The sequence below is a fragment of the Mastigoproctus giganteus genome, chromosome 2 (assembly GCF_048544385.1).
Source record: "Mastigoproctus giganteus isolate SK-2022 chromosome 2, ASM4854438v1, whole genome shotgun sequence".
NCBI lineage: Eukaryota > Metazoa > Arthropoda > Arachnida > Uropygi > Thelyphonidae > Mastigoproctus > Mastigoproctus giganteus.
In genome coordinates this window covers 94,499,339-94,521,202 of record NC_143576.1, presented here as the reverse complement: position 1 = coordinate 94,521,202, position 21,864 = coordinate 94,499,339, and the positions used below count along the sequence as shown (strand labels likewise).

The window sequence follows — 21,864 nt, the reverse complement described above, 5'->3', positions numbered from 1 at the left end:
AGGAGCTGGGTGTATTCTTTCTGTGTATGTGCCATATCCAAAAATTCATTACTTCATACATGTAACCCCCGCACTCAACCTACCTCTTCTTTACTATTGGATACATTATGAATAGTCAAACTAATAGACCAAACTTATCTGAGGCCATGTATATCTTCACAGATATACATTGTCTCAGGTCCCACTTCAATGATGTCCATTTCCACTTGCAGTCTGCCAAGCCCCACTTACTTTTTCTGATAGAATTTCAGTTCTAATTATTCACTGTATGATTCCTTTTGCTTCAAGGTGGTACTTGTGTATACGTCTGCTCTGATATTCCCTTTCAGACCTACTAATTTCGAATCCCTTCTTTTTTGATCTTCTCTGGTTTAAACTCTCTCCACTCCATTCTGCCAAATTCACATCTGTTGCCCCTATCAATCTCCCATTTACACTAATCACGTGGAACTCTTTGACTTCTTTTCTTTGAAACTTAGCCTTCTCCAGTCCAACTTTCCTGACAGTGAGGTAATTTTCCTTTGCAATTTTAATGTTCACAACTCCAGCTGGCTTCAGTTTTTTACACACTTGGACCCAGCTGTTCAAGATGCTGAGGCTTTTACAATTACTAATAACATTCACACAGAATGTTCATTTACCTACCAGAATACGCAACAGTCCTAACTACACAGCGAACACTTCATCTTTTTCTCATGAACAACTCTTTCAAGTTGAGGTGACTGGTTCTCTTGGCACCTCAGATCACAACTTGGTGATGTTCTCTTTTCCAATGGCACCTTTCTCTTGTGGCCATTCTCATCCTCATGTTGTTTGGCATTACAAAAATGCAAAATGTGATGATCTGCAAAATTTCTATTCTTCCTTTCAATTTTTGGATTACTGTTTTAAATTTTCTGATATCACTGTTGCTCAGATTGTGCCAGTGAAATTATTCTTATAGGAATGGAATCCTTTATTCCATACTCCACCTTAAAATCTTGTTCATTATCTAAACCATAGTTTCCAATAAGTGTGCTAAGGTTATTCAAGATAAGTATGTTGCTTATTGTAATTGGCTTGCATCCAAACATCCAGGTTCATTTTCTGCCTAACCAAATGTAATAATTGTAAAGCAGTTAGTAATTAGTCCAAACTATATTTTGAACAGGCTAAGAGTAGAAAACTTGCTTTTTGCCCAAATGGTAGTTGAGCATTCTGGTCTCTTGCCAAAGCTATTGGCTACAACTCTTTCCCACTTGTACATCCACCTCTGTTCAAATCTGATCATCCTATTGCCACCTCAGCTAAAGATAAAGCCATCTTACTAGTATCCTGCTATTCTTCCAATCAAAAGGATTTCAAAATAATTTAGAATAGTTTTTATGCCAAAAAAGCTCCAGGTCCTGATGTCATTTCTATACTTGTTCTCAAAACCTGTGCTCTTGAGCTTTTTTCTGTTCTGTGTCACCTTTTGTATGCTTTCTTATTCCACTGGTGTTTATCCTTCTGCTTGGAAGTTCTGTTCACAGCCAGCCAGTTCCTAAAAGGGGTGACAAATCCCTCCCATCCAATTATTGTTCCATTGAGCTTACCTCTACTCTTTCTACTAAAGTAATGGAGAAATCCATTAACCACCAACTCCTGTCTCAAAACCTTCCACCTAAGCAGTGATGCCAATATGGATTGTATCAGTATCAATCCACTGGTGATATATTGGCTTATGTTACCCATCTATGGACAAATTCAGTGGAAAAGTTAGGTGAAAATCAAGCAGTTGCTCTTGACATTTTAATGCCTTTTGATCATGTTTGACACAAAGATCTTCTAAATAAGCATCCATCTTATGGATTGTGGACTCTTTTTTGTTATTGGGTAACAAGTTTTCTCTCTGACCACCACTCACTGTGGCTGATGGTAGATTTCTCTTCATCTTCTAACTTCTCGAGTAATGCCGGTGTTCCCTAAGGTTCAGTTCTTCTTTCACTCTTTTCCTCTTATATAGTAATGACCTTCTTCCATCAGCAAAACTGGGTATAGTTTTGCTGATGATAGCACACATTGCATTGCAGCTTCCAGTTTGAGAAACCTTGCCCACACAAACAGCTTCAATTTCTCGAATATCTACTACAAATTCCTTAAATTCTGAATTTCCAGGTAATTCTCTAGTGGGGCAAAGATAACTTAGTTAATTTCAATCTTTTGAAACTCAGGCTTGTCTTATATCTTGCGAGAAGGATTCTTCTGCTCCTACGACATTCTGATTTCTAGGTAAGATCATATATCTCTACTAGGGATTACAATGACTTCTAATCTCTCCTGGCATAAGCACATTACAAATATTGCTTCCTCTGCATCAAAAAAACTTGGTTTTCTCTTTTGCTCTCGGCATTCATTACTTTTCTTCTAAATAGCTATTCACTCTGTACAACAGATCTTGAATCTGCCCTACCATGGCATATTGTTCTCACATCTGGGGTGGTGCTCCAATAATCTATCTCAGGCTTTTAGACTCCACTCAAAAGAGGGCAGTTAGGTCAATTAACAACCCCTCTCTTACACGAAGTCTTTCCACTCCCTGTCTCATAGATGTTCTATTCTGCTATATATTATCCCCCCCCCAATCTTTCTAACTAGTCCGAATAGAACAACCAGTCCAGTCAATATCCATTTACTGTCCAAATTCAAACTTACAGAACCAACTTTTATTCTTCTTCATTTATCCCTTCAACTTCTGTTTTCTGGAACTACCTCTCTTCACATGTTTCTGAAAATTACAATTTACAGAAATTCAAGTGTAGTGTCAACAAGTATCTTCTTTCATCTTTTCAACCTTCAACCTGTATGCGGTACTAAATACTATATGTTCTAATACCTTTTGTATTTTGGGGTATTTCATAAAATACACAAAATTCTTCTCTGATACACAAAAGTAATTATGTTTTTGTTTCATTGTATTTTTGTCATGCAGAAAAGGTTCACCATACTAAAAAAAGAAAAACAACCCCTTCTGTACATCCCTTCTAACAATTTGGCGAATCCTTTTTTGAATTTATTTAAACTGCCAACTTCCACGACACCAGACAGAAATTTATTGATGCGGTAAATTACTATGCTGTGACTAAAAGCAAATTTTCACAAGTCTATCTAGCAACTATCCAGAACTGTTAGTTTTTATGTCTCCTTATCTTAGAAAGAGTAAGGATTCAATTAATATTTAGTTTACTCAATCCATTTAAATCCTTAAAACTTTCAGTCAGGTCTCTTTGAAGGCACCTAGTTTCCAGGTACTGCATTTTGTTGAAGGGAAGTTTTTCTTGGTAAAATTACCAGTTCATGCCCTGACTAGATAATAAAATTTATGAATATGAAAATCACCTGAAACTCCCATATTAACTTCTCTGTATGTTTCCTGAGAATATTCTTTCCCTTTTATCAGTTGCAAATAGAATTGTAGGTATCATCTTTAGATAGGAATGAAATATTGTATTGTTTGTTATTTGGTTTTTAGGAGCATTAGCAACTAAGGCCATATTGCTCCGGGGATATGCGATGGTCATTCCCTGACCTTTCCGCATCCTCCGTATTTGGTGGGCACGGGCTCGAACCCTGGTCTAATCAAGAAGCGTGTGCTAAGCACTGTCTGCTCCTGCCCACCTGGCTACGGAGGTGCCTATTGTATTGTGGGATGCATAAAATTATGCCTGCATGAAATGTAGCTAATTAGGTACAAAGCACATTAGTCACTGTGGTTAAATTTAAACAAAAATGTCACTATAGAGCAGAGGTTCTTAATCATTTTTGTGCCATGGTCCCCTTTGGCAGCCCTTTTGACGCCTATGGACCCCTTCTCAGAATAATGTTTTTAAATGTATAAAATAAAATACATAGGATTAAATGTTTGCTGAAACTAAAACTGCAAATATAGTTTTAGTTTCAGAAATCAATTATATTGAATTATATTGGAAGCCAGTTATATTGAAATACATTAATCAAAATATAAAAAAAAAAAAAAAAATTGTGATATAGTAATATGTGCTTCTTTATTAATGCATTAAATTACAAGACAACACATTTAAACTATAAGCAAGTTAAAGTTAAATTTTATTTTTTAGGTTAGGGAAAATAAAGATGTAATTTTTTCCCCATCCAAGTTTATGGATGCTATAAAATTTGAGTTGCACTTGATTGGAAAATCAAGTGCAACTCAATCAAGTGAAAATCAAGTGCAAATCTGTGAGTTGCACTTGATTGGAAAATCAAATTGAAGAGCACTAAAAATTGTTTTTTTATGAGGCCTGTAAGGCTCCCAAACACCTGTTAAAGGGTAACTCCTCCTAAAGCATGTGGAATAAATAGTGCTGTTATGAGAGAACAGGGTGCACAACTCTGGAGGAATGAATCAAAAAATATTGAGTGCTGTAGCGAACAAGCACTGAGTGAACCACACTACGACAAGGGACAACTGTAGTTTTAGTTTCAGAAAATGAAACCAGTAAAGCTTTTTTGTATTAAAGTTAACATAATAAGCATATTATACTATAATTAATTATAATATAAAACTTTTAAAATATGAATGTATGGTTCTTTTTAGATTGAAGATCTGTTTTTGACTTTTGCAAAGAAAGCTTCAGCCTTTAACAGTTGGTTTGAAAATGCTGAAGAGGATCTTACTGATCCTGTACGATGTAACTCAATTGAGGAGATAAAGGTAAATATATTAATTTGTGTAATGTATTAAATGCTAGGATAGTTTTATTTTCTTAATAGGTTGTTTATGTATCAAGTGACTTAATTATAACAGAAAATAAATGCTAGATATATACATCATTGTAGAAAAATATCAGTAACTGTGCAGGTGTATGCACGTGGGAGCCAGAATTGTAAGTCCTCCTTGAATTTCAGTTGTGCATATATAGATTTTCACTCATGAGTTAGTCAGACAAGTGATATGTAAGTGGATTGTAATGATCCATCCACTGTGAATGGTAGGCCTCTCAAAATGGGAAAAATTTCATCATGAGGAAAGTTTATCCTCATGGAATTTGATATTTTCCTCACTATGCACTTCCGCACTATGGAGTGGAATGCATAAAAATTGTCTAGATAGTAGAAGCCATAACTTATATATATATATTTTCCCTTTTATTTTCTTTTTTTCCCCCACCAAAGTATTTTATTAATAAAATTTTCATACCTGTAATGGTTATGAAATATACTTGATCTGTGTTGTGTATGAGGTCACATGCAGAGTGCCCCCCACATATCAGTAGCTGTTGAAGGATTATCAGCATTTGAAGATGTTGCATCTTCCTTATACAGGATGATTCAGGAGGAATAGTAAATATTTTGGGAGGTTATAGTATCAATTATTCTGAGTAAAAAAGTTCATATAAACGTATCCAATTCTCAATGGATATGGAGATACAGCTGTTTGAAACTGGCATGCACAGCTCCCTGAATCAGATGTGACCAAGAAGCAGTTATAATGTGACACTGTTTGGTGTTAGAAGTGTTGTTAAGAATGCCGCACATCTTCACACATGATGAATATGCCGACATGGGGTTTGTCTACGGTTTTTGTGGTGGAAGTGCTACTGCTGCTTGTAGAGAATACCATTGACGGTTTCCTAACTGCAGAAAACTGGATTCAAGAGCATTTACTAGTGTTTACGCCAAACTGTGTGAGACTGGTATAGTTTCTAGCATATATATTTCTTCTGAATGTGCAAATGAACAAAATGTGGCTGAAATAGAACACATTCTTCAGTCGGTAGAATGTAGTCTTACCATTAGCACACGAAGAATTTCTATGCGTATCGGTGTTCCACAGACATGAGTATGGCAAACATTACGTGAGCACGGCTTGTATCCATTTCACATACAGCTGGTGTAACACCTTCAGCCAGGAGATAATGCCCAGTGATTGGAATGTTGTTGGTGGGTAAATGCTAATTGCTGATTAATTCCATTAATACTGTTCAGCGATGAAGCTACTTTCACACGTGATGGTATCAACAGCACCTGTAACTCTCATAGGTGGTCAGATGAAAATCCACATGTAGAAACAAATTTTCAACATAGCTTCTCTGTAAGTGTGTGGTGCGGCATCATTGACAATCAGTTGATTGGGCCTGTTGTGTTACAAAATTGTCTTACAGGGCCTATTTACCTAGAATTTCTGCAAAACGAAACTTCCACTACTATTGGCGGATGTTCTCTTGGCTACAAGGATTGGTATGTACTTTCAGCACAATGGAGCTCCTGCATATTATATCCATCGGGTGATGCAATATCTAAATCAAACTTTCCCTGAAAGATGGATCGGCCGTGGTGGTCCTGTTCATTGGCCACCAAGGTTTCCAGACCTCACTCTGTTAGTTTTTGTTTGTGGGAATGAATGAAAAGTGCAGTATACAAAGAAAAGATGAATTGCTTGCTCGCATTTTGGATATTGCAGCCCTCATAAAGGAATGCCAAGACGACATCATAAGAACAACACAACATCTTACCACAAGAGTTAACGAGAGTTCATTGAGGTTGGCAGTGGAATTTTCGAACATTTATTGTGAACTGTAAAAAATTTGTCAATTATTTGTGTTTTGTTTCATTCAAAAAGTCAATAAATACAAACAATAAGTCATTTATTGTTCTTTAATACCTCTCATAATGGTTTTGTGTATGCCAGTTTCAAACGGCTGTATCTCCGTATCCGTTGAGAATTGGACAATGTATATATAAACTTTTTTACTCAGAATAATCGATACTATAACCTCCCAAAATATTTATTATTCCTCCTGTATCACCCCTGTATATCAATTCTGAATCTGTCCAAGTAATGAGTTGACAAACTTTCAAATCTGTTAGATTAGCATCAACAACCAGAATATTATAATCAATTTTCCTATTATAAGCTTCAAAATCATTTAGGTTATATCAAAAAGACTTTTTCAGCTTCTTCCAGATTCTGCAAAGTTTCTTTTTCTTCTATTGAAAAACCATGGTTAAAATATGATTATTTTTATTTATTTATTTATTTATTTTTGCTAAAGCATTAGTGCACAGTTGTTGCATTCTCTCTGTGCATTCTAAGATTCTACTAAAAATTTATTGATGGTAATAATAATAGTTTTAATGCTCATATAATTCTTTAATTGCATGACTGGATCAATGATATCATATTTGTGGTTAGAAAAATAACCTTTAATGTATTTTGATGACACGTTAACTATGTGTGCTGTATATAGTTTTAAACAAGCAAATCAATTCTGTGTTTTTATGCATTACCTATTTCAATACCAATTATTAAAGATCATTGTTGTCATCCAGGCATTCATGTTTGGGCAGTGGATAATGTAATCACACCAGGTTTTCTCTGTTTTGTTCAGTCACTAGCTTTTCTTTCTGGACATTCTTAAACAACACAATGCTCACATTTTACTTTGATATATTTTATCCTTTTGCACTGTCATTTTTGAACAAATAAGTTTGAACAAACAGCTAGGACATAATAGCAAAACCCAGTTTCATGCATTATTAAACATAATCAGGGGAATAACTGATAATTTGGGTCTTCTTCTGCAGTCCAAGTTCCTGCAGCTGAAAATTCCTCACCATGAGTGTGCATTTGTATACCGTATTTTCCATTTCTTCCAGCAGCCAAATCATCCATATTTTGCAATAAAACTGTATTCTCATTTTTTAATGCTACCCCTGCTTTTTTGATGTATCATTGATTCATTTTTACAAGCATAAACATTATAAGTCTAGTAAATGTTATATTCATGGAGTATTCATAAACATTATTAAACCATATTTTGGTGCTGATTTGACCTGGTCATCTTTTCCACTTTGCTTTCATTTGCAGTTTAAGTAGTTAGCATTTTGCTTTGTGTCCTTCTCAGTGTCTTCTTAGCTCTTTAAAATTTTTGACAAAATAAGTATGGAAATTTTTAATTGCACTATCTGAATAAGTTACTGAAATTGGGGCAGTATTGCTCCAGTTTCAATACCTTACAACATTCTAAAATGGCAACTTTTTTTGCTACAATTAAGACTTGTGGTAGAAATGTTTAATCTTTATGTTGGATCAGCACTTCTGCTATAAGTAAAGAAGATTAACTTCAACATAAAATTTGAATTTTCAGGGAGCACATATTTAACAAAAGAAAAACTACCAATTATGAAGAAACAACCATGTGACAACTTAGTCACCCTGCTTTATAATTTTTATGATGTAGTTCCTTCTATCAGGTGGATGTAAAACACTTCCACCTGATGGTATAACCTAGAATTGGCTAACCTTATTATCACTGATAACAAGAACCAAATAATTACTAATTATGATAGATGGCACATTTTCCATACTTTTTTTTTTTTTAAACAATTCTTGCATTGCCTGGAGTCTCTTGATAACTTCTAGGCAGGAGTTATTAAGAGGCTCCAGTCCAGATTCCAGATACCTTATACCTTTATCTTACTGCTTTTTTTCAGTGAGGGAATCTTTCCCAGTTAATGCGAAACTGCAAATTTGAAATTGGTAGTCAAACACTGGGATAAACCTTCCTCTAAGCCATGCTCTTACCAGCTCTCCTATTGGTCCTAGATAAAGTACTAGAAAGATTACTAATCTCACAGATAATGGAACAGTACACCATTCAGTGCATGAACATAGGCAATCAGTATGGTTTCAAAAAAGGATTCAGCACTGTAGGTGACTGGCTAACGTTCAGAACAGCATTGAAATGTCCAATCATACTTAAATCCTGGGAGTCTTTTTTTTTTTATCTACTTCCATACACCTTTGACGCCACATAGTAGTGAAGTGTACTGAGACAGTGTTCTGCCAGGGACAGGTCTGCACACGAACTGTACTACTACTCCCTTATCCTCAGCTCTCTTCATCTCCCAATATTCACCATTCCCTCCATTCCATCTATCATACTTTTTCTCAATTTCCTACTAGGCCCCTTCCCCTAATTTCCTACAAAACCTGTCCCATCAATCCTCTCTTGCAGTATCTTGAACAAAATACACTCCATTAAGTGTATGCATTGGTTTTTTGACAGAAAGAGATTAAAAGAATTGTGAATAATTTGAAACCAGGAAGTCTTAAGGTTCTGATGACATTGCTCCAGAATTAATACAAAAACTGCTGTTTTTTATTGGCTCTGGAGACTTACAAAACTCTGCCACATTGAGACAGCTTAGACTGTCTTAATATGACAGAGTGATATGACTTTATAGTTCCCCATTCTTGAGAAAAGGTGGTAGTTTTATCATCATTTGCTCAAAAAAAAAAAAAAAAAAAAATCACCTTGCACGGTTGTTAGCCAATACAACATAGCAGAAATGTGCATTGATATCCTTGGTGGGCGAACAAGGCACAAGAACTTTTGAATAGTCCTAGCCTCCTTGCAGAAACTGCACATGGCCTCTCATGACACCAAGTGTACAAGTATACTATGCATATTATTCAACCTAACCTACATCTATACAAATGGAGACAATACACTTACTGAATGTAAACTTCAACTGGAAGCTTTAAATATAATTTTATTTTCAAATGCATAGTAACAAGTGTAAAAAAAAGGAAACTTTTTGTTCTTTTCACTTATTGTTTCTTTTCTTTTGAACACCTCTCTGTGTTTGCGTGCATGTGTAATTTCTGAAAATTATAACCTACAGAAATTCAAGCCCATTATCCATAGTTCAAAAAAATTAACCTTTTTGTTTGGACACACACACACACACACACTAAATAAAAACTAATAACTATCTCTTCTGATTAAAAATCAGAAGAGATAGTTATTAGTTTTTTCCTAATTTGTCATATTTATGAAGAAAAAAAATTACCAAATTATAGTATTTAAAAAAAAAAAAAAAAAAAAATGAAATTCCATTTATCTTGTAGAAATGCCTTGGTATATTTTGTTTCTTGTAGAGACATCATTTAGGGAACATATGGTACTATCTGAACATATGGTAATGATCCTGCCTCAGGATTAATATTTTTGTTTCTTAGTTACTGGTGGTGCAATCTTGACATTGCAAAATGCACTCACACATCTTTATTTATATATTTTTTGATTGAATGGCATTTAATGTTTTTAATTTTCTGTTCTGTGAATTGGTTTAAATATTTTAAATAATTTCTAAATTATTTTGAAATTAAAAGTTTTACTTTTACATGGTTTCATTATTTTTAATAATTTTCAATGAAATATTGACCCATACTACTTCCTCCTGTAGTTAATCATCAGTAAAAGAACTTTAGGGATCTGGAAAAGTATGTAAAAAAGGATCATATTTGATTTGGGGTCTAGATATAGTCTTGATGAAAATGGTCATCCAATATTTGGTTGAACTAGTTCTTTTTGGCTCCAAATGCATAAAAGTATAGACTGACAAATTTTCTTCTTTTATGTAAAATGTGTACTGTATGCATATCACACAGTTTATGTATCATATGTTTATGTATGTAGCTTATCATACAGTTTACAGTTTATCAAACTGTAACAAGGTGCTTAATGATTTTGTAATAACTGAGAGCAAAGTAGAGGAGCCATTGTTGAAGTTAAACATAAGAAAGGCTCCTGGGGGTGGATGGGATCTATCCAGTTATATTAAAGGAGGTGGCAAAGGAACTAAGCAAACCCTTAGCCATAATTATGAGAGCATCCTTGAACTCAAGGGAAGTCCCCATGGACTGGAGATGTGCAAATGTATCCCCAGTTCACAAAGGGGGGGGGGGGGAATCAAAGGGTGACATGAGTAATTACAGACCAGTTAGTTTAACTTGTGTTCCGGATAAAATAATGGAGTCACTGGTTAAAGATGCATTGCAGGATCATCTAGACAAGACTGCAGCAATAATTCAGACCCAGCATGGATTTGTTAAGGGAAAGCCTTGTCTGACAAAACTGGGTGCAAAAAATAATTTTGATATCATATACTTGGATTTCAGGAAAGCTTTTGACACTGTTGCACATGGAAGACTACTGTACAAATTGGAGCAGAATGGTATTAAGAATAAGTGGCTACAATGGATAAAAGGGTGGTTGAGTGGGAGAAGACAGAGAGTGGTAATCAATGGATGCTGTTCTCCATTTGCGGGTGCCTCCATAGCCAGGTGGGCAGGAGCAGCAGCAGTGCGTAGCACATGCTTCTTGATTAGACCGGGGTTTGAGCCCGTGACCACCAAATACGGAGGATGTGGAAAGGTCAGGGAATGACCACCACATATCCCCGGAGCAATATGGCCTTAGTTGCTAATGCTCCTAAAAACCAAATAACAAACAAACAACAGCTGCTCTTTGTGGACTAATGTTATTAGTGGAGTCCCACAGGGTTTGGCGTTGGGCTCACTGTTGTTTTGTATATTTATCAATGATATTGATGAAGGTATATCAAGGTTAGCATCGAAGTTTGCAGATGATACAAAGGTTGGCAGGGTTGTTAATGGCAGTGTGCTCCTGCAACAGGATCTAGAAAATTTGGGCAGATGGGCTGAGAAGTGGCAACTGAAGTTTAACAGTGACAAATGCAAAGTACTGCATATGGGTAGAAGTAACCACAGAGGAATGTACCGACTGTGTGGTACTACACTTAGGGTGGTAGAAAATGAAAAAGACCTGGAAGTAATTATGCAGTCAGATATGAAGTTTTCTGAGAAATTCAGACATGCTACCAGAGCAGGTCATGGGGTTTTGTCAATGATATACAGGAATTTTTCCAGCAGGGAAAAAGGAGATGATTATCCCTTTGTATAAGGCAATGGTCAGGCCATGCCTTGAGTACTCTGTACAGGTCTGGAAGTCTCATTTTAGGAAGAATGTAGATTTTCTTAAGTGTGTACAGAGAAGGGCAACAAGATTGGTGAGGGGAATGAAGGGATCCTCTTACCAGCAGAGGCTTAAGTTCTGCAAATCGGCTGGAGACTAGGCACCTGCTAGGTGATCTGATTGAGGTGTATAAGGCCTTTAATGGGTTGAGCACACTGAATTCTGATGGGATTCTTCTGCTTGCTCAGATTACAAACCTAAGGGGGCATAAATTGAAATTGAGGAAAGACAGTTGTAGAATAGATATGCAGAAATTTGCCTTTAGCCAGTGGGTTATTAATTGCTGGAACAAACTTCCATCTGTTGTGAAAGTTGATAGCGTGAATAAATTTGAGGGGGAACTGGACAGACTTTTAGAGGGAATGGTTGTGTGAATTTTTTTTTTTTTTTGGCTGATGCTACATAAGCTCATACGCTTGCTTTCTTGCATCACATGCCTCTATTACTATATTCAACCCAATGACTGAATAGTCAATTTCTATAGTTTACTGAAATTTAAAAAGCTTTTTCTTTTATTTACAGGCATTAAGGGAAGCTCATTCTCAGTTTCAATCCTCCTTGAGTTCAGCTCAAGCAGATTTTGAAGCATTAGCAGCTTTAGATAGACAGATCAAAAGTTTTAATGTTGGTGCTAATCCATATACATGGTTTACAATGGAAGCATTAGAAGATACATGGAGAAATTTGCAGAAAATCATACAGGTAGCTATTTACAAAGTGAATGCATTTTAATTTTTGTTATTCTCTCCCCCTTCCCCAATATCTCTCTTGTATCTTTGTAAAAAAGTTAAATTTTTGGTGGTATATTGTTTCATTAGGCATATATAATTATTTTAAAAACAAATATTAAAAGAAATTTTTAAATTAACTGAAATTGTGTGTTGTTTGTTTGTGTGCATACAGGGTGCAGTACTATGAACTAGTGGATTTTATTTTGCATTATCAGGTGAACAAAGAGACATAACTTTGTTAAAAAAAAAAAGAATATTTAATAGTGACTGTAACTAATACAGTTTTAGTTCTTAAGAGCTAAGTCAGGTAAATGTATGCTCATTTTGCTATTCAGCCTTTTAAAAACATGTTATGTTGATTTCCATAGTGGCACAAGTAGTGTAGAATGTTGGTCTTTTCCTAATTTTGAAGTTTATTTTGTAAAATCTTTTTGAGCTTTTTTGCTTTGCTGCTCTAGTCTGAGACATGATTTCAATATAAGTTTAATTTAAAAATATCCTAATGAAATTAAGGGATATGAGTATAATAAATGCTACACTAATCCCAGCTTATGCAATAGCAGTACTACACTCTTAAGTTATGTACAGTTTTGTCATAAAATCACATTTGTATTGCTATTAATATATCATTTATGGACTTATTATCATTCTTATGTCAGCACTGGCAGAAGACTTCTACTTTTTTTTTTTTCAGCAATTTAAAAGCCCAAGTAAAGTTTATCTGATAAAACTTTATCAGATAAACACAAATAATAACTGCACTGATAATTTTAAACAAAAAATAACAAAAACTAATAATTTTTAAGTAATAAAAAAATTCTCACTTGGCATCTTGGTATTATCTGCCACTGCTTTTTTAAGTAACTCAAAAAGCAGCAGAAGATATTACCACTGCTTTGAGAGATGAGTTGAGAGAAGAAAGTAAAATTATAGAGATTTCAATACTCCATATATTATTATAATTAATAATGTTTACTAAATTTAATAGGTCCATAAATGTAATGAGTGAAAATCACAAGGATAATTATTGAATGTATGATATCTAATAAATTCTTCAAAATATAAAAAGAATAGCACATATGAAAAATAAAGGAAGTTTGAATTAAACTTAATACTTTTTTTTGCTGCATAGTTAATTTGGATGTTGGGCAATTTGATATATACACATCACCACTTGGCATGGTTTTTGATGTTTGTAAACCAATAGCTGTCTTTAAATCGGTTTTTTTATGCTTATATCAAAAATGTTATTTAATTTTTTTTGTCACATAGTATTTGTTGCAAATCACTTAATGTCATGAGCTGTATTATTGAATGTATTTAGTTAGGAATAAATGCTGGGAATTTGTAAACTAAATCTTCATATATTAGCAACACTGCCTTCAGTCATTTATTTCTTGACTTTGAAAGCTCCATGCAACAGTGTTTATTAGTATGAGCTCAGTTTATTTTTGAGGTTATCCTGTCAAACTTGTGACGAAAAATGAGTAAAATATCTTTATGCAAGTGTTTGAACAATCCGAACTTCTTTTGTTATATTTGTGGAAGTTATGTAGTAGTAGTAGTAGTAGTAGTAGTGGCACATGATGCAAGAAAGCAAGTGTAGGAGCTTATGCAGCATCAGCCAAAAAAAAAAAAAAAAAAAAAAAAAAAATCATCACACCATTCCCTCCAAATGCCTGTCCAGTTCCTCCTTAAATTTATTTAACCTATCAACTTCCACAACGACAGATGGAAGTTTGTTCCAGCAATTAACCACCCGCTGGCTAAAGGCAAATTTCCGCACATCTATTCTACATCTGTCCTTTCTTAATTTGAACTTATGTCCCCGTAGGTTCGTAATCTGAACAAGTGGAAGGATCCTATCAGAATTCAGCGTGCTCAACCCATTCAAGGCCTTATAGACCTCAATCAGATCACCGCGCAGGTGCCTAGTCTCCAGCCACTGCAATTTGCAGAACTTAAGCCTCTCTTGGTAAGAGAATCCCTTCATTCCCCTCACCAATCGTGTTGCTCTTCTCTGTACACGCTCAAGCAAATCTACATCCTTCCTAAAATGAGGCCTCCAGACCTGTACGCAGTACTCAAGGCGTGGCCTGACCATTGCCTTATACAGAGGGACAATCACCTCCTTTTCCCTGCTAGCAAAATTCCTATATATCGTTGACAAAACCCCATGACCTGCCCTAGCAGCCTGTCTGCATTGCTCAGAAAACTTCATATCTGACTGCACAATTACTCCCAGGTCTTTTTCATTTTCTACCACCTTAAGTGTAGTACCACACAGTTGGTACGTTTCTCTGGGGTTACTTCTACCCATATGCAGTACTTTGCATTTGTCAAGGTTGAACTTCAGTTGCCACTTCTTAGCCCATCTGCCCAAATTATCTAGATCCTGTTGCAGTAGCACACTGCCATTACTGTCATTAACAACCCTGCCAACCTTTGTGTCATCTGCAAACTTCGACATTAAGCCTGATATACCTTCATCAATATCATTGATAAATACACAAAACAACAGTGGACCCAACACCGAACCCTGTGGGACTCCACTAATAACATTAGTCCACGAAGAGCAGCACCCATTGATTACCACCCTCTGTCTTCTTCCACTTAACCATCCTTTTATCCATTGTAGCAACTTACCCTTAATACCATTCTGCTCCAATTTGTACAGTAGTCTTCCATGCGCAACAGTGTCAAAAGCTTTCCTGAAATCCAAGTATATGATATCAAAATTATTTTTCGCATCCAGTTCCTTTGTGACCACATCATAATAACCAATCAAATTTGTCAGACAAGACTTTCCCTTAACAAACCCATGCTGTGTTTGAATTATTGCTGCAGTCTTGTCTAGATGATCCTGCAATGCATCTTTAACCAGTGACTCCATTATTTTACCCGGAACAGAAGTTAAACTAACTGGTCTGTAATTACTCGTGTCACCCTTCGATCCACCTTTGTGAATTGGGGACACATTTGCACATCTCCAGTCCGTGGGAACCTCCCCTGAGTCCAAGGATGCTCTCATAATTATGGCTAAGGGTTTGCTTAGTTGCTTTGCCGCCTCCTTTAAAATAACTGGATAGATCCCATCCACCCCAGGTGCCTTTCTTATGTTTAACTTCAACAATTTCTCCTCCACTTTGCTCTCAGTTATTACAAAATCATTAAGCACACTGCTACAATTTGATAACCTTCTTCCATTTTCAAACTGTAATAATTCCTCACGTGTGAATGTAGATGCAAAATACTCATTCAGTTTGTTTGCTATCTGAGCAGGATCATCAACAGTCGAACCATCGATGTCAAGTGGACCAATCATATTCATCCCCTTCCTTTTAGAGTTTATATAAGTAAAGAAATCCTTGCTGTTTTTCTTAGCATCCTTTGCCAAAGATTTCTCGTAATCCGCCTTCGCCTGCCGAACCTCCTTTGTGACCTGATTACAGACTAGCTTATATCTGCCACAGGCTTCTGCGTCACCTGATAATTTATATGCATCCCATGCATTTTTCTTCTCTGTCACGAGTCTCATTAGTTCATTTGATAACCATTTAGGCCTAAACCTTGAACGATATTTCTTAATCGGTATATAAAGTCTAGTAGCTTCCACGATTAATTCCTTGAATGCTTCCCACTTAGAATTTACTGTTGGTAACATCGTCAGTTGATCCCACTGTACAGAATTTAAAAACTGTCTGAGACCACTGTACTCCCCTTTACGGAAGCAAAAACCCTTTCCTTTACCCCTGACGGTAGTTACCTCTTTGAGTAAATCCCACTTCAGCACACTGTGATCACTGCCACCTAGTGGTTCCTTTATCTGCAAATTCTTAATACACGAATGATCACTGCTGATAACCAGATCAAGCGTATTACTTTCTCTGGTTGCCTCTCGAACATGCTGCTGCAGAAAACAATCATCCAATAAATCCACAAAAGTCTGACTGGTGTGTGAGTGACCAACCCACAAGTTCCAGTCAATATCTGGGAAGTTAAAATCCCCCATTATAAGACATTCAGATTTACTGGCCCACTCTATTTCTCTGTACAATTGTTCATTGTACTCACTCAAGTCATTAGGCCTATAACACACTCCTACCCTTATTTTTCCTTTCGCAGTGCTTATCTCGCACCAAATTGACTCAACAGAGCACTGTTCATCTATATTAACTGGGTGCACTTCCTTTGATTTTATGTTTTTCTTAATTAACAGCATAACACCCCCTCCCTTTCTGTCCTGTCTATCCTTTCTGTACACATTGTACTCCCCAAATTCCAGTTCTGCATTCCTTATATCTTTGTGACACCACGTCTCTGCTATCCCAACAATATCCGCCTTTGATGTCTTGACCAACACTTCAAATTCATCAAATTTATTTACTATACTTCTAGCATTGGTATACATGCAAGCATACATGCTCCTATGCCTATTCCTTGTTACCCTAACACATCCCATATACCCAACTATTCCATGATGACTGCCATCCGTCCCTGAAACCCCCAACACCCCTCGCTCCAGGTCGCTTCTTATTCTAATAGAAGTTGTGCAAGAATCACCTTCACCTCTGCCTGCGGTTACTGTTAAACTATTAGTCTTTGTATCCCCCCAAACTAGCAGTTTTCCGACCCACCTAACACTGCCTCGATAGCATCAGCAAATATTCTTGCACCCTTTCTATTTAAGTGTATCCCATCCTTGTAGAAGCAATCTCTCCTGTTAACAAGTACAGTCCAGGCTGAAAAAAATTCTACCCCTTGAGCCTTGCACAATCCTTCCAGGGCCGAATTGATCGACAAGGCTCTCATCATGTACTCCCTCCTATCGTGTCTGGGCAGAATTGCAGACACTTTCAAATTCAACCCTATTTCACGGCTTTTTTTCAACAGTGACCTGTACTTGTTGAGTAATTCTGCCGGTCTCCTACTCTTAATATCATTAGTGCCAACGTGTACAACTATATCACCTTTTGTACCCTTGAAAGATGATATCCGCTCTACAACGTCATCAACCTTTGCCCCTGGCAGACATACCCTGGTCCTGTTCCACCTATCCTTTTTACATAGCATGTTCCCCGTTTCCCTGACAATAGAGTCACCAACAACAACTAGTTCCTGTGGGACCAGCGCATTCTGCCTTAGGGGTTGCCGCTGTGTTGCGTGATGACCAAGTGCAAGCTCTGGCGTTGATGTGGGCAGCTGAGAGCTTGATGGGCCCCTCAATTTAGTTCCTTCGAGGGCATCCACCCTGTCCTTCAAGCTCTCATATAGGCCCATAAGAACGCTGAGTTGTTGCCTGATTTCGATACACTCCTTGCATCGCGCACACACAAAGACATCCCCCATGGCAATATCATGTTCCGTTCCAGAGAGTTCGGCAAACATTTCACAAGTTGCACATTTCTTTAGGCTGTGATGCGTTGGAGAATTGCCCCCCTCAGTTCTCCCCCGAGTCACAGCACTCCTGCCACTTTGTGCCCGTTGCTTTGCTGCTCTAGTTTGGGGCATGGTAGTTTAAATTAATAAAATCAATAAATTAAATGTCAGTAGTATTTGAATAGAAACTATTAAATAGAAACAGTGAAGTGTATTACTATATAATTATGCGTTAGAGCTACCTAGCTACCTCAATTAAAAAATTTGAATTCCCTAATGTAGTCTTGAAGTAAAGACAAGGAGCAAAACTCGGTGGCCAAGATAAACAGTGGGCGCCACATAAAGTTTACCAAACCTATGTTGAAGCATTGAGATTGTGGAAAAATGGTAAAAAGAAGGCTATGCCATTTTCAATTCCCATAATTTAGCAGGAATCTACAAACCACTTTGACTGTTACTTTTGTTTACTTAATATAGAGGGATACAATGTAAAGAGTAAGAAGGGCATTGTGCATCCTAATATTCCATCTGCCATTAGACCATTCCCACATGGAGATAACTTGCCAATTCCATGCCCTCCACTTATATTGGAGAATGGAGCAGCAGAGAATGCTGAAAGTGAAACTGAAGTCTACATGCCTGGAGACATTGAGTCCAGCCCTCAAGTGTTTTCATAGCACAAAAAAAATGATCTGATAGGAGATTTAAATTTACCAAAGAAATCTGTGGAACTCCTAAGTTCTAGGCAAGTCAGAAAATCTTCTAGCACATGGGATGTTTTTCTTGTACAGACACAGAGAATGAGAACTACTCCCCTACTTTTCTGAGGATGATTTTGTGGGTTTTTGCAGTAATATAAATAACTTAATGAACTATTTAGGAATTAGTTATAATCCTACACAGTGGAGACTTTTTATTGACTCATCAAAAAGGAGTCTCAAAAGTGTATTCTCCACAATGGAAATAAACATGGGTCAATTCCAGTAGCTCACTCCATGCATTTGAAAGAAATATATGAGAACTTGAAATTGTTGACCAATATTAAGTATGAAGAAAATGGTTGGTTGTTTGGTTTGTGCTGACTTTAAAATGATAGGCATGTTACTTGGACAGCAAATTGACTTGTTTTATGTGTGAGCAGGACAGTTGGGCAAGGAGTAAGCACTGGGATTTTAAGGTCTGGCCAAAGTGAGGCAGTTTGTTGCCTGGATCATAGAACATAGTTCAGAAACCACTGGTGGACCTTAAAATGTCCTCATTCCATCTTTGCACATCAAACTATGTTTAATGAAACAGTTTGTGAAAGCTTTATCTCAGGAAGATCTCTGCTTCAACTACCTTTGTACTAAATTCCCATTGATAACCCAAGTGAAGCTAAAACAAGGTATTTTTGTTGGACCTCAAATTTGAAAACTGATGAGCGATCGAGATTTTTAGGGAACTATGAATAAAAGAAAAAAAAAACAGGCATGGATTAGCTTCAGGTCTGTTGTTGAGAACTTCTTAGGGAACTACAAGGATACAGACTAAAAGAATATAGTTGAAAATATGTTGGCAAACTTCAAGAAGCTGGGCTGCAACATGTGTCAAGGTACATTTTTTACACTCCCGAATAGACTACTTCCAAGAAAATCTAGGCAATGTTAATGAAAAACAAGGTGGGAGGATTCACCAGGATACTTAGAGATGAGGTACCAGAGGAGGTGGAATGTCAACATGATGGCTGACTATTGCTAGATGCTGAAGAGGGATTGTAAAGTAGAAGGATCTGCAAGAAAATCAAAGAAGTGAAAATTTGACCTCTCATAGATCAGCTTTTAAAATGAGAGGTGAGTGTTTAGTGGGCTTTTAACCACACTTTTAACCACACTTTTTAACCACCTTTTAAATAGTGCAGTGTTTTATAATGTTTTCAACATGTATTTAAATATAAAAGTGTGGTTAAAAGTAACATTTTGTTATAATTTCAGTGCACAAATTTTGCCAACATTAATAAAAATTTGCGAAAAATCAAATTTTCTTTTGAGATTTTTGAACCATCAAGTTCCATCATATCAATGATGGAAACAAACAGAAGTTATTTTGAAATCAGCATTAGAAAATGATTCAGAAACACTCTTTTCTAGAAAATATCAGTAAATTTCTTTCAAAATGCAGAGTAGCGTATTTATGTGGCCAGCCTTTGTTTTTGCTGACCATTTTGCATCAATTTGGTATGCAAGATGGTTGGCATTCTGTGCTCTGAACAGCTTCTCAGTTTCTTTAATGAATATAATGTGATGACAAGCTTTAACAGTTGATCCCAATAAGCTCAGTTTTAGAATGTGGCTTACACTCTGATACCTCCTAATTTTCTTCCACAGATTTTCACTGTGAAAACACAAGGTAAATGCTTTACTAGTGGATACAACTATAGGTTCTAAAGCCTTTTTTTTTTTTCCATAGGGTTAAAAAAATAAATAAAAACGTTACGTAACCTGCTTAATTTGAAAGTATTATATTGGAATAAGTTACTCTGCTGGATTGAATTGTACTGAAAAATAGGTTCACAAATACATTAAAATCCCTATGTAATATGTGCTATGGAAAGCCTGTTTGCTAATGCCAACTGTGTGTGAAACAAACGAAATAAAAAATATATGTAAAAATAGACATAGATAACATTCTAGTAAAAAATTACTAGAATGTTATCTATGTTGTTCTTTGAAATAAAAAACATTAAAAATGTAATAATCCTTTGCTCTACACTTACCAGTTTTGCAGACTAGAGAATTACCACATGTACAGTAGAAGAGCTTGAAATTTTTTTGTAGAGTGTCGTATGATCCTCCGGTTGATATGACATCCACTACTGGAGTGGAATTAGCATTCAGGAGCCACCCTATATAACATGCATTCACACACACACACACACACACTTAGCAGGTTAATGGAGGTATTGGTAAGAAAAATCCTGTCAATTTGGTACTCTTTATGTTGTAAATCTTGTTAAGGGTGTGGGCTGGAAGTTTAGTTTTTTTATGCTGGTTCCTTGAGAGCCCTTATGTGATGATAATAAGGCTGGATATCCAGCCTTATTACTGTCACACTTGTCTCATCTTGTCTTATCATCATCACATAATTCAGACCCAGCATGGGTTTGTTAAGGGAAAGTCTTGTCTGACAAATTTGATTGGTTATTATGATGTGGTTACAAAGGAACTGGATGCAAAAAATAATTTTGATATCATATACTTGGATTTCAGGAAAGCTTTTGACACTTTGCACATTTTTTTTTTTTTTTTTTTTTTTAATGTAAACCCCAAACACGAGAGGTATTAGAACCTATAGTACTTAGTACCGTGCTTGGGTTGGAGGTTGAGAAGACGAAAGAAGATATTTGTTGACATTGGACTTGAACTTCTGTGGACTGTACTTTTCAGGAAATACGTATGAAGGAAGGTTGTTCCAGAAAACGGCAGTTGAATGAATAAACGAGGAAGATGAAAAGATGGTTCTGTGAGTTTGAAGTTGGACAGTAAATGGATGTTGGCTGGTGGTGGCACATGTTCGGACTATTTTGAAAGAGAGAGCAGGAATTATAGAAGCCAATTCAGAAGAACAGTGCCCATGGAAGTATCTGTAGAAGAGGCATGCAGCAGAAATAGTACGTCTATGAGACAGCGAGTGGAAAGACTCTGTTAGAGATGAATCATTAATTAACTTAACTGCCCTCTTCTGAATGGAATCAAGAAGCCTGAGAGAGGTTTTGGAGGCACCACCCCAGACGTGGGAACAATATTCCATGGCAGGGTGGATTTGCGATTTATACAGAGTGAGCATGGAAGACTACTGTACAAATTGGAGCAGAATGGTATTAAGGGTAAATTGCTACAATGGATAAAAGGATGGTTGAGTGGGAGAAGACAGAGGGTGGTAATCAATGGGTGCTG

General features: G+C 36.4%; 1 protein-coding gene across 1 annotated transcript in view; it reads left to right on the top strand.

Moving 5' to 3' along the window:
* Positions 1-21,864, top strand: part of LOC150089433 (spectrin alpha chain-like) — a 579,218-nt gene that overhangs the window by 486,506 nt on the left and 70,848 nt on the right. The window contains 2 exon segments of the mRNA XM_090389473.1: positions 4,574-4,690; positions 12,345-12,524. Of these exon segments, the coding sequence (XP_090245599.1) occupies positions 4,574-4,690; positions 12,345-12,524 (297 nt within the window).